The 12,999-nt window shown below is 36.4% G+C and overlaps 1 protein-coding gene across 14 annotated transcripts in view; it reads left to right on the forward strand.

The window, feature by feature from the left end:
* The window catches only part of C2CD5 (C2 calcium dependent domain containing 5), a 120,271-nt gene that overhangs the window by 53,583 nt on the left and 53,689 nt on the right, over window positions 1–12,999 (forward strand). For all 14 annotated transcript variants that reach the window (XM_019489482.2, XM_059726584.1, XM_059726587.1 and 11 more), the window contains one exon: window positions 9,957–10,071. In XM_019489482.2, the coding sequence (XP_019345027.1) occupies window positions 9,957–10,071 (115 nt within the window). The remainder of the gene's footprint in view (window positions 1–9,956; window positions 10,072–12,999) is intronic.

The raw sequence follows: 12,999 nt of genomic DNA on the forward strand, positions 1-12,999 counted from the left end.
ACAAACATGAAGATATGGCTTTATTATTAAAAGTTTTTGAAAATTCCCAACAACAAGAAACCATGTTAAAGAGGAATTTAATTTAAGAATATGTATTAATAACCAAGGATAAATCACATTACCATGATGTTGTAATTATCCCAAAACAAAGCTTTACAAGCCCAGGAAATTCAGAGATAAAAGCCACACAGATAAGGCTCTTCAAAAATGTTTGCTTTGTAGTAATGCCATGAGGTGGGGAAGGGAGGGAGCTGAAAAGACCAAATGCATCTTTAAAAATATTTTTTTACCTAATCTGAGCCCACAAGTATCAATATCTATGTCTGTATATATATTTGTAATGATTTGTAATGCTCTAATTTGGTAATATTTACATTCCTGTAATGTGAGAGGCAAGTATTTTTGTGGGTGATACCTTTTATTGGACCAACTACATGGTTGGGATAGTTTTTACTTTTGAATAATGTAATGCATATTAAGTTGTTGATACATATTCTTAAACTGAACTTGATTTTAAATTTGGGGGGGATGAAGGCTTGCATTACGTTATGCAAATACATTTGAAGACTGTATTATGAATCTATTTAAGGACAGAAGATTTTAACTTGAAATATACAGTGAAATAGTGGTATAATGAAAGTTATTAGAACAAAAATTTCCATAAAACAAAACAGGAAGTCAGGTGTCAAGTCACATGTCTATATGTCCACATCTTGTGCTGCTGTGATTTGAACCTGATTCATCATGTTTTTCCAAAATAGCATGTGTTGTTATATAAAAATTCATTAATTATTATAATCTGAACAAATACATTAAGTTGATAGTTTTCATTACATTGAGAATAGTTTGCAGAAGAGACCAGCATAATTGAAAAGATCCATCACTTCTGAGGCAGTCATCCCAAGAAGTTCACAGCTTTGGAGGGAAATTTTTTTTACAGTGAAAAGGGTTTTTTTGTGTTTTATTTCTGTTACTATAAGAAAAAAAGAAAGAAACCCTGATGTGGAACTCTGTGATTTAAAATTTCCCTCAATTTTAAATGCAGCAAATCTTAAGAAGACATACAAAATTAAAGATTCTCTATATGTGCAAAGAAGATAAAGATGTGAACATATGAAGACCCTTTTCAGTACATGAGCTAATATTGAAGTGTTGTTTCACACTATCTGGCATCACGTAACAGTAATTATAACTGATTTGTTTTCTTACTGGTATTATTGTGCAGTAAGTGAGCACGTATGTGCTTCTTTGCACAGCTGCTTGTTTATTTCCTGGTATCTGACAGGCTTTTAAAAGTGGCACACAAAACAGTCCAATCTTTTACCTTGAGATCACATCAGTAAGCACAACAACATGAATAGATAATATACAATAACCACCTTGAAAATTTTCTGGGTACTGCACTACTGCTGCTCATCATTCTCAAACTCAGTCTGAATATGCACAGAATAACCTAAGCATAAATCCTTCCTCAAGTTACTTTGAGGTTTTATAGGACAAAGCCGATATTTTAAAATCATTGTGGAAACCAACACCACCTGATACAAGTACCAGATTACTGGTTTAATATGATTATAAAAAGACTCTGCTTAATGTTTGCAAATGGGCTATTGAATTTTTGGTTTGCTGTAGTTTCTAAATGGGTTTAGCCCAGGTACATAACACATTGTATGTGACAAAGCATAGAAGGTGGTTGCAATATATACATCTAAAAGTATAGCCATATCAGTGGTCACAGGGGGTTGACTTGGGCTATATCTGCTACCTAAGTACCAGCTGGAAATTTAACTTGACTCCTGTGTTGTACAGCTAATCACTCAATTTATCCTGACATCTCTTTTAGTTATTTATCCCAACAAACGTACCACCATAGTCTTAACCAGACTGAATTTAACTAACTGTCTCCTCACTTAGTCTTCCAGCAACCTTAAGATACTGTGTGTTCATCGATTGCCAGGAGAAGATTAATTTGAGCAGTACCAGAGTTGTCTGTGTCATACCCAGAATAACAAAGATTAAAATGATCAGAGGCAAGGGGATGCTGTGTTTTGGCTCATGGTAACTTTCAGTAATCTCAACCTCTCAACTAAAAATGGAAGATTTAATACAGGATAATATATGGCTAGGTTGCATGTGTCAAGCAGTAATATGTTGAGTACTGGATGAATACTTTTCTGTCCTTCAGGTGAAGGATGCAGTCATGCCTGCCTTGTATTGACAGACCCTATCAGCAATAGACTTAAGTTCTTACTTTTATTTTGAGCAGTTTATAAAGCCCAAAATGCTTCCAGCATCTCTAGAATGTCTGTGAGAAATTCTTAAGGAAAAACTTGAGCCAAAAAGGTACTTTTTTACCTTAAATGTACTTGTTGGAAAGTTATTTCTGTAGATTTTTAGACAAGATACATAATCCCTGAAAAAAATCTGCCAACTGAGATTTTAGAAAGGGAGATAAAAAGCACCCTTACCTCCATAGCACAAAATTTAAAAAAGAAAATGAGAGTGTTCGTATTACGTAGTTCTGATGGTCAAGGAAGTATGAGAGACAAGAATTTTTTTTTGGGGGGGGGGGGGGGGTGATATCACTTATTGGCCCAACTGCATAGTTGGAAGAGATTTTAGACAAGCTTTTAGGCACAGCGTACCTCACTTCATCCGAGGAATGGTACCTTGTATCTGAAAGTTTGGCTGAAATCTCTCCCAACTATGCAATTGGTCCAATAAAATATATCCCTCCAAAGCAAGAAAATGTAATTGTTGCAGTCAGTGCAATTTAAGATGAGCAGTCTTCTCTTTTGTCAGTTGTCATAGACAATCACGAAATCGTGGTGCCCTGTGAAACAAAAGCCAGGGCAGTAATGTTATGAACATTTCATTAATGGTATTCTTACTTGAATAGTTTCCTTTTGCCTGGGTTATAAATATGGTGGTGTAGTACTTAGTAAGAGAGTATTAAAGAAGTGTGGAATGTAGTAAGATTTAAGAGTTTTTCTTTGCTTTCAAATCTTCTACTCTGCATCATATCCTTCAGACTTCTAGGATGTCTGAATGCACTGTTCCTAGATTTTTATGCTGCTGCTTAATTGGCTGAGCAAGTTACTTTTTCTCAGCAAGACTTCTCCCTATGGAGGAATTTGTTGCTTAATAGCACTTCTGACTTCAGGAGTAAGAGGCAGGGAATGCTATCTGATCTCACATGGCAGCAGAGAAATCGCAACCATTAGCTGTGCTGAATATTTTGCCTGTTGTGTCAGCTTTATAAGAATGAGCATATTATGTTTTCTATGCTTCTCTGTTTGCTGACATGCTTCCTTATTTTAGTATGTTCTAGACTTTGCATTTGTCAGTTAGAATTAATTCTGTTTCTGTATCATAAAAAAACATGTTTTACCTTCACAACTTTTAGCCTTGAGGCTATAGACTGAGATTTTTTTCAAATCTGAGGTGGCTTTGAAAATCTTTGTCGACACGCTTTAGATTTTTTGTTCAGTAGTAAGTTCAATCAAAAGCATCTAACTAACTGTTTTGTATATATTTGTATACCGCTCAGATGGTTGGACTCTTTGAAAGCTTACCTGTATCTGGTGAGAATACCTAGTATTCAAAGATTTAGATTGAAAATAGTCTTCATGATGCATGTGTTACCATTGAGGGCCAAATGGAAATCTAAGTCCCTACTTCAAGGCTGGAAATGAGGAGAGGTTCTATAACCACAAGAGAGGTTTTATTTCCCCAATGGTGTATGTTGCAGAGTATACTATTGGACAGTATTGGTTATAAGCTCCAGTACCAGTACAGTTAATACGATATTTAAAGTAAATTTTAGAAACTTAACTACTATCAGCGGGGGAATGGAAAATATATCTGGCCATATTTAGGAGCATAATTCCCGCTAATCCAGAATTGCATATCTCAAGCCCAACTAGCAGTGTTTGTTCAGAGTTCTGGTTACTGTGGGACCGCAGTAGCTTTCATTGCTACTGAGTCCCCCGCTCCAGAACTGGTGTGATTGGGTGGCTGTTTGTTATGAAAGATCCATTGGTTAAAAGAGTTACTGTCCCAAGTTACCACTCTTTTGAGACACCAGAACAAGAAACTCCTTGCAATAGACTAAAAATCTTGAGCATGATTATTCTTTCTTAGAGCATTGACAAATGTACATTTTGAACAGGTCTGAGGAAAAAGGAGCTGCTGCTCAGAAGTGCACAGCAGCTGTTATGCTGTAACTGTTACATGCATTTGTGAGCTAAATCTCCCCAACTTTGATCCTGCATGAAGCAGAGTTAAGTGGAGCAGTTTTGCTACACTTATACTGCTACCTGGTTATGCTGTCACAGTTACAGCATAACAGCTGTTCAGAGCTCTGGAGCAGCTACAGCTCTCCCACCATTTCTTAAGTCATTACAAAATTGTTTGACCATACCTCTGCAAACATATGTTTGACCATACCCTTGATGATAATCTTAATTATTCACTAAAAAACATCAATATTTACGCTCCATTGAGAGACTGTCAGCAACTGTTTCTGGCTGCCTGCGGGCTCAGCAGACATCTGATTCCATAGACCGTGTGTGACAATAGCTCTGAAGTATGGACTGCTAGAATAAGAGACTATTTCTTACAGTTACACATCAGTGTACATTTGGTTTATACTTTGAAGGCAGTTAAGGATCTTAAAAAAAAAAGTTTAAATTTTTAGATTCAAAATAACAGCCCCTTCCCCTGGAAGCATTAGCCCAGAGTCTGAGAGCTGGTTTAATATAGAGATCTAATGGTCCTATCTTGAGGAGGCTCTAGAGTTGTATACCTCCTTACCAGAACTGCAGGGTGGTAAAGACAGGATAATCTACTAGGACTATAAACAGTTTAGCAGAAACCAATCTTGTTTTTTAAAGGAAAGAATTGTGTCCTGAAGTGACTAAATATGTTTTTAATATAATCTATAATGCTATTTTTGCTTTATATCGTCCAAAACTGCTCAATAAATAGTAAATTTAAATTTCAGTTATAGGGGGATTTTATTTGTACTGCCTTTATAAAGAATACCTTCCCTTTTATAACACTGGTTTTCAAGTCTTCAGCTCTAGAAACAATATTAGTGTTTCCACTTTGTTACAAACATTCTAATTTTGAAACATCATTAATAAAAATAATCTTAATACCTTAATATTAACTTTTGCTCTAAAATAATTTAATAGCAATAGATTTTTGCAAAGATTTGTGTTCCAAGTGCTAAGTAATCCTTGCTAAACTATTTAATAGATTTGCTAGAAAAAGCTTGTGATTGAGTGCTATGTATGCTTGCCTTTTTGCTTCCACCTAGAATCCAGGGCCATTACTTTCTGTAACCATTTCAGTGAGCTGCCATAGTTTTCAGTCTGTACTGTCACCTGATCCAAGCATGCGCCAAAATACCCACCGTTTCTGGCTACTGTCTGCTGAATCTGCTTTGCAAACCCTTAGTTCTTTAAGCTTTTGCTTTAGCCAAAAACAAAACAACAGACACCATTTTGGAGTGTACTGGACACGTGCCATCCTGCTTTTTTTTACTCCTCTAATTGTTTATTTAAACCCTTAGCATTTACTAAACTTGTAAATGCTACAATGGCATCCCTGTGTGGAATTGTGTGGCTCATGTGTCAAAAAGGCTGCTTGTGAAAATATTTGTCAGAAAAATATGAATGCTACACATTGCACTGCATTCAGTGTTTTGTATCAATTATTATTGCAACATTGTGGTGTCTGACTTCAAATCTATTTTACTATGCAAAGGTAAGTTCATGTATACTGTGTGCATATACACTCTGTGTGTGTGTCTGTGCGCACGTGCACACACGCACGCATATATCAACTCTCTTGGTTCACATGTGGCCTCTTGGGGAAAAATATAGTAAACCCTTGTACCTTAAACTTTCTTACACAAAAAGTCTATGTATTTATAAACTGTTTGCTGTTTTTAATCTCTTAATCCTTTTAGGCCTTCATTAATCTTTCACCATGCTAATTGGCTGGGTTTTCCTACTGAAAGCAGTGGGGCAGGAGAAACACTTTTTTCTTAAATGAAAATTTAGTCAGACACATTTTATTACAGTGGGTGAATATTTTTATCTTATTTCTGGCGGTGACTGGAATTTGGGGAAAGTATCGGGGGTTAAATGTGGGTTGAGCATCCCATAACTAATACATCCTCTCCTTCAGTGTACAGTGTTATAGAGTTAGCTGAAGTGAACAAATTATTATAATGCAGTCTTCCTTGGAAGCTGACTCCTAAACTTTGTGATCTAAATACACAAATTCTTAGCTGGGGAAAATAATACGTGGAAACAAAGTTGGGACCCGTCACAGTTATTTTTGCCCTGCCTATTTCTCTTTGACTACTTCCTTCTTTTTCAGTTTTACTTCTCTCATCTGTGTTTCTTTGTAACCTTATTGCTTGGATTATTTATTGCTAGTTTTTTTTTTCTCAGCAAAGTATGTCCCCCATCCCCACCCCCATATTCATTTCTTTCCCCTCCTCATTCTCTATTTCCTGTACATATATCTCCATGTTTCCCTTTACACGTTTTTGTCTCAGTAACTGACTACACAGGGAAATGGATTGTGCTAGTAAAAGCTGGTTTCCTTTTGTGTGAAACTCATATTAGTATCATGAGTCTGGCCACTGTTTCTGCCCCTGCAAAGTGAAAATACTGTTTTTAAAATTATTTTAACTCGTTATCTGTGGTCCAGTCTAACTGATTGGAACTGCAGTAAATAGCTAAATAGCCACACACACAAGTGTTTTGCATATCCTGGCTTTTCTGTTGTTACATTAGTATATTTAGCTGTGATAGATATACTCATTAATAATTATTTGTCTACGATTAGTTTTAGGTAGAGAAATATTCCTAATATTAACTCATTTTGGATCTCACTTTGTTGTAAATCCCCTTCCAGCCATGGAGAAGCAGAGGTGGCACATTTAGATTATGTCTTGTTACTTAAAGACTTTGCCTCTACTTTGGCTGGTATAGTACTCTGCCTAAACTAGTCTATGAAGGAGCTGTCTATAATATTTCCAGCCTCTGACTGCTAAAAAGTATGGGACCTAGTTTGAGGATTTGACTGCAGATCCTGTATGAGATGTATCTCCTGTGTTTAAAATTCAGCATCAACTGATTTTTCCCATCAGTGAAAACATAACATAGATTAAATTGTTGTCACTAAAAATGTACAAGATTATTCACTGTAATCATTAAAAAAATACAATGTGATGCATTGTATATGAGTTTTTCTCAGTAAACATAGTGAAATGTTATGAAATGTGGCATGTAATTGTCAGAAAGTCCCAAATGTGTTCTGTTTATAAATTGTTGTGGGGAACTCTTCTGAAATGTTTTTATATGCTTTAAACAAAACAAAAAAAAATCTCCACCCCTTCACTCCCTCCCCCCCTCCCCCCCCCCCCCCAAATCTTTGTTTATAAGATTTCCCCGAGGAGAATGTTTACAGACCTGTTTCAGGACTATGACTACAAGTGGCAAAAATCTGCAATTGTTGGAGAATATAATGGTAAAATCCTCAGCAGAATGCAGTATATTTTTTTTCCAAACTATACTCTGCTAAGCTTTTGATTAATAGAAGAAAAATAATTACACATTAATTTGCTTTACAAGTGTAGATGGCAAATTCCGAACCCGAAGTTACAGTAAGTTTAGTTACATACATCATCTCAGCCTTGTGGTACTTTTGGCTTGACTCGGAGATTTCCAAGCATCTAATAATTGCCCTTTTCACTTTACCACACAAGCATGAGCTTAACAAAATCCATATATTCATGTGTACCTTCCTTCTCCTCCTCCCCACTGCCTCAAATAAGACACGCCTTTCTGGGGAGAAGGCAGAATAAAGGGGGAAATAGATTTTTTCCAGAGTTATGGCTGCATGCAGTAGAGCCACAGCCTAATTTTCAACTCACTCGCCCTCCCTTTCTTGCTAGCCAAACACTACAGTTTTAACCCTTTCATACCTGAATTGTCAGCAGTTCTTGGCTGCTCAACTGTAGCTGCTGCTGCTGAAGACTAGACTTCATGGGTGAATCTAGAATTTTGAAAAGAGGTAAAACAGTCTTCAGGGCTATAAAATAGGTGTAGTTAACAGCAAAACTGCTGAAAAAATATGGCTTAATTAGGAGAGGGTTGTTAACGCTGCAGGATCAGGAGCAGGAACCAGATAGATCGGGATAGGCAACACCCCGCACAGGTGTCAGAGCATGGCATGCGAAGGCATATTGCTTGGCATGCACGCTTGGGGGCAGACGGTCGGGAAGGGGCCAGAGCTGTGCTGCCACAACAAGGATCAGACCCCTCACAGATCTCCTACTGTCCATCTCTGGCACGTCAATATCTTAAAAGTCAAGGTTGCAGGAGTTTTTTGACATTTCCTAAAAATGTTGTCGATGCCTGAGGTAGATTATAATGAGCCATTAAGTGAATTGATCCCCTCCACCCTGCCTAAGTAGAAATGCTACTGCTACTGCTGGGCAGTTGATTTTAAAACTTTGGATGGAGCAGGAATCAAAGAAGGGTTTGACTTGACTGCTGTACCCCCTCTACCCCCACCCCTGCCAGATTCTGCCTGTTTCCATGCAACTGCTGGAGGGGAAGAGCAGGAAAAGCAGTAGCCATCTTACAGAATCTCATTGCTTCTGTTCTGGGTAGAAATGTCAGTCTCCCTACCTAAGGTGTGCATGCTAATTTTGGAAGGCTAATTTTGGGGGGAAAGATGTTTCTGTGTTTATGCAAGTAAATATGGCATTTGTGTATGATGTCTATGTATACATCATACTATGCTTAAAAGTATTTGTCTTAACAGTTCCAAATATGCCTTAGTTTTCTTAATTAACATTTTAAAACCTTGTCTTCCAAGGTCTGCCCAAAATTCTGTTGATTTCAGTGGGATTTTGTGACCATGAGGGTCCACCTACACAAATTCCTTTGTAGCATCTGGTTGCCTCGGGGGGGGGGCGGTAAATCCTGTTTTATTTGCCAATATCACTTAAATATTTTTTATTTATATATGCTGCAGCTGACCACTTTTGAAAAAACAGAGTAGTGTTTCAAACCCACCACACTATTGATTTAGTTTGTGAAGAATGTGCCAGATTAGTGTCTTAAATTTCGTATATATGTATATGTATGTATGTTATTTTGCTATTTAAAAGAATTGGATAAAAGCATTTTAGTAGCATTACTGAATTTATGAATTTGTAATATTAGTAGAAGTATATTGTGTTGTATTTTATAATGGTTTTGCTTTATGTTAAGCAATACATTTAATATGGTGAATAATGCACTTTTAAAAACTATTATCACATTTTGTATGATATTGGAACTGAAGGGAAAAGTGCTAATGAATAGAAATAGACATCACTTTATTTAATACTTTTTAAAATTTAGTAGCTTAACACTTAAAATGGTTTGAATTCACACTTTTGCTTTGGTTCTGAAAATGGGATGAGGTAAACTATCAAAGTTGTTACATACTTCTTAACACAAAAATGTAGTTAACAGGAGAAAAAAGCTATTACTGGAAGATTTCACAGCAGCTTAAAATAAGTGATACTCAATCTTCATCGCTTTATGCGAATGAGGTACAATCCTCAGGCCTTTGGCTGCCCAACACCATGACTCTCAAGTAGATAAAATTTTGGAACAACAGCAAGAACACAAGTAATTTGACAAAACCTGTTTAACTGGTGATTGATAAGGAACTAAATGAACCAGCTATGATGGCTTTTGATCAATAACCAAATATAAATCCAAGTAAATAAAGAAATCATTTCAAAATGTGAGGAATACGACAGTAAAATTTAAAATTAAAAAAACCACTTAATAGATTGTGTCTATTATACTTCAATTACATGCTGCTTGATGGTAACTACAGCCTAGTCAACTGATTTATACTTTGTCTTTCAGATGAACCAGAGACACGAGATGCATGGTGGGCAGAAATCAGACAAGAGATAAAATCCCATGCCAAGGCATTGGGTTGTCATGCTGTAGTGGGCTACAGTGAATCAACTAGCATTTGGTAAATCGCAATGATGATTTGATTTTCCTTATGCCATGAAATAATTCCAGCTTCATTGGATTAAAAATAGTAAAAGAGCTCTAAATAAGTGGATGTTGATACTATAGCATACTAGCCTTGGAGAGTTTGATAAATCAGCTTTTTTAGGATTCACAGTTTAGGGATATAGCTGTGATATTTCTTGCTTTTCAAAATGAACTCAATGACTATTGTAATTATTCTTTATGCTAACAGACTTTGCCTGTACAAGTTTGCTTTTAGCACTATTAACATTAGCTGGTTTACTTTAAAATGCACTAAACCTTATCTGCTGGAATTCTTACAGAGTTTATAAAAATATATTTTATAGTGCAACTGTCCTTGTTAATGAATGACTGGCAGTTAAATACTACTAAAATAGTAAGCTTGAAGACATGGAAGCAGGAGTTGAGCTGGCATTGTGCCTTTCTAGAGCATGGTATACTGTAATGTTCCTGTTATAGATCTCCTGGGAAAGTGGTTGCCTTAACTTCTACTTTCCAGTGCTACACAGAAAAAATATGGTCAACATTTTGGACAAAATTTTCCCCTCCTTTGCCCCTATAAATGGTTTTTCTCTCACTCTGTCCAACATTACCCAAAAGAGCAAAGATATAAGGCCTTTCAGAAGTTGAATCTCCGGAAGAAGTTAAGTTCCCCTGTTCTGGTGCCAACCTCCTGGAGTTTAGGGACCAAAAGTGGAGGAGTGCTGTCCACTCTAAAGGATGACTGCTTACAGCCAGCTCACCTAGAAGGCAAAAAACTTGTGGCTTATCCAACAAAATATCACTCCTCTTCTCAATTTAAGTGCTTCACTAGAAGCTTTGGAGGGGAATATTACGAAATCTTCCATCTATGTCCAGTTTTCCTAGCCTAAAGCAGTTCATGTTTCCAATTCCAGGAAGCAGCCTGTACGGAATTCTTAATGTGGACAAAACACCAAGATATCCAAATATAATTTATCAAGGAGCAAGTAGAAGATGCTCTCACTTTCCTTCAGAGAGAAATATATAATTGGCACCAAACTAATACTTTTGAAAGAGAGAAAACCATCAGATATGTGAACCTTATAGGTTGAAGAACCTACATAAATTCTATAGTAATTTAAAAATGAATTACTCTTGTGTCTGAGCCTGCCTCACCATCCAACTTCAAGAATACTGTTGGTAATACTAATTCAGACAATATTGCAGCAGTATCTTCTATAAACAAAAGGAACTGGGAGTAGAGCATTGATTAAATTGTTTGAATGCTGTTCAGTGCGACATACGGATGATGATCTGTGTGAAAGGGTCTCTGTGTAGGAACTGATTAAGCCGAAGAAATAAAGGGCAAGTGAATTCTTGATGTGGGGGGGTTTCAATCAGCTAGTTAGGAAGCGAGGCTGACCTAAAAGATGGAGTCTTTCACCTACTGAGAAGAATTGTGCCAGGAGTTTGATTTTTATATCACTAAGAAAGAGCATAAAAGATGCTCTTATAAGAAGCTTTCTTGTTTTGATAATTTTCAGTGGAAAAAAATTGATCATTGGGAAGGAAGTTTTAGGGTAAACACAGCATTTTTTTTTACCTGTTCTAGTCAGTATTATTACAGTTTGTTTTCTTTTTAAGAATCCTAAATATGGACGTATGCCTTCATCATCTTTCAGTTATTTGTAATGTTTGACACCCGCTCCCCCCCTTCCCTTTCCACCCCCCAGTTTGTTCATATAGCAGGGTTTGTGATAAATCAGTGTTCTGACATTAGCTTCAGTCCCCTTGGTCTATTGTTTTTTCCAGTGTGGAGTTGTAGGATGGTATTACAAAATCTGAGGTTGCCTGCTTGATTCATCTTTCTCCTTCCCAGGTCTTATGTTGACTTTCCAAATAACTTGTCTCAGTCATATTTATAGTTATTATCTCTGGACAAAAAATATTCTCCATAAGGGAGTTGTTGTGTATTTTATATGGATACAGTGGTTCCTAGACTTTCCTATGGGTGCTCCATAGTTCTCTAGAATGAATCCTATCCGCTTGATCCCTCCCTAGTGACCTGAAAGAAAAAGTAGTGGCATGTGGGAAGATTATGCCCTTAAAGAACCAAACCAGACAGGAAATCAGTCTCTGTTTACAGTTACTCTGATAAGCTACAAAAGAAACAAGAAAATTGAGGCTTACTTCACAACATGGATAAAAGAATCCATTGCTGAAATATGGAAAATGACCAGAAATGGTCTGTCCAAAACCATCAAAACAGACTTAACCAGATTAATTGCCATATCATATGGAAAAAACCAAATATGATGAATTTTCACAAATTTCACCTTCCTTCTGTTCCAATGCAGCCTCTGGGAATAAAGTCCTCCTTTCTGTAGCAGAGTAAGGGAACTAGAAGAACAGCCTCAATTGTTCTGTGTTATGTTTATTTTTTTTCTAAGCTTATTCCGTAGCTATTTTGTTCTTACGTGGATGTTCTTACAGACTATCCCACCCTTATTTTTAAGTGTTTTTCTGTTTTTCACCCCTGCTTGGAATTTTGGAATTTTTTTTTCTGCTTTGCAGCAAGTTAGCTGTTCATAAATAACATTACAAACAGTCCAGAATCACATTTTTGACATAATAGTTTATTTTATTTTAGAATTTGACCTGAGGATACAAAATATATTTAGTCATTCATTTCATAGTGTATTTTATATTTTCATTGGCTGGTAGAATATTTTGTTCACATAACGTTTTAATGGTAGAATAATTCAGTACAGTCCTGCTTCTGTGCCGTAAAGAGATTAAGGCCTCGTTTATAATACTGGTGTGCTGGACATAATAATTAGGAAAGGAAATTACATGTGAAAGGATAAATTTCTCATTCAAAGAAATAGAGAACAGCGCTGTTTCTCTTTATTATGCATGGCTCATTGTTTTTAAATCTGTAACA

Source organism: Alligator mississippiensis, chromosome 4 (genome assembly GCF_030867095.1).
Source record: "Alligator mississippiensis isolate rAllMis1 chromosome 4, rAllMis1, whole genome shotgun sequence".
NCBI lineage: Eukaryota > Metazoa > Chordata > Crocodylia > Alligatoridae > Alligator > Alligator mississippiensis.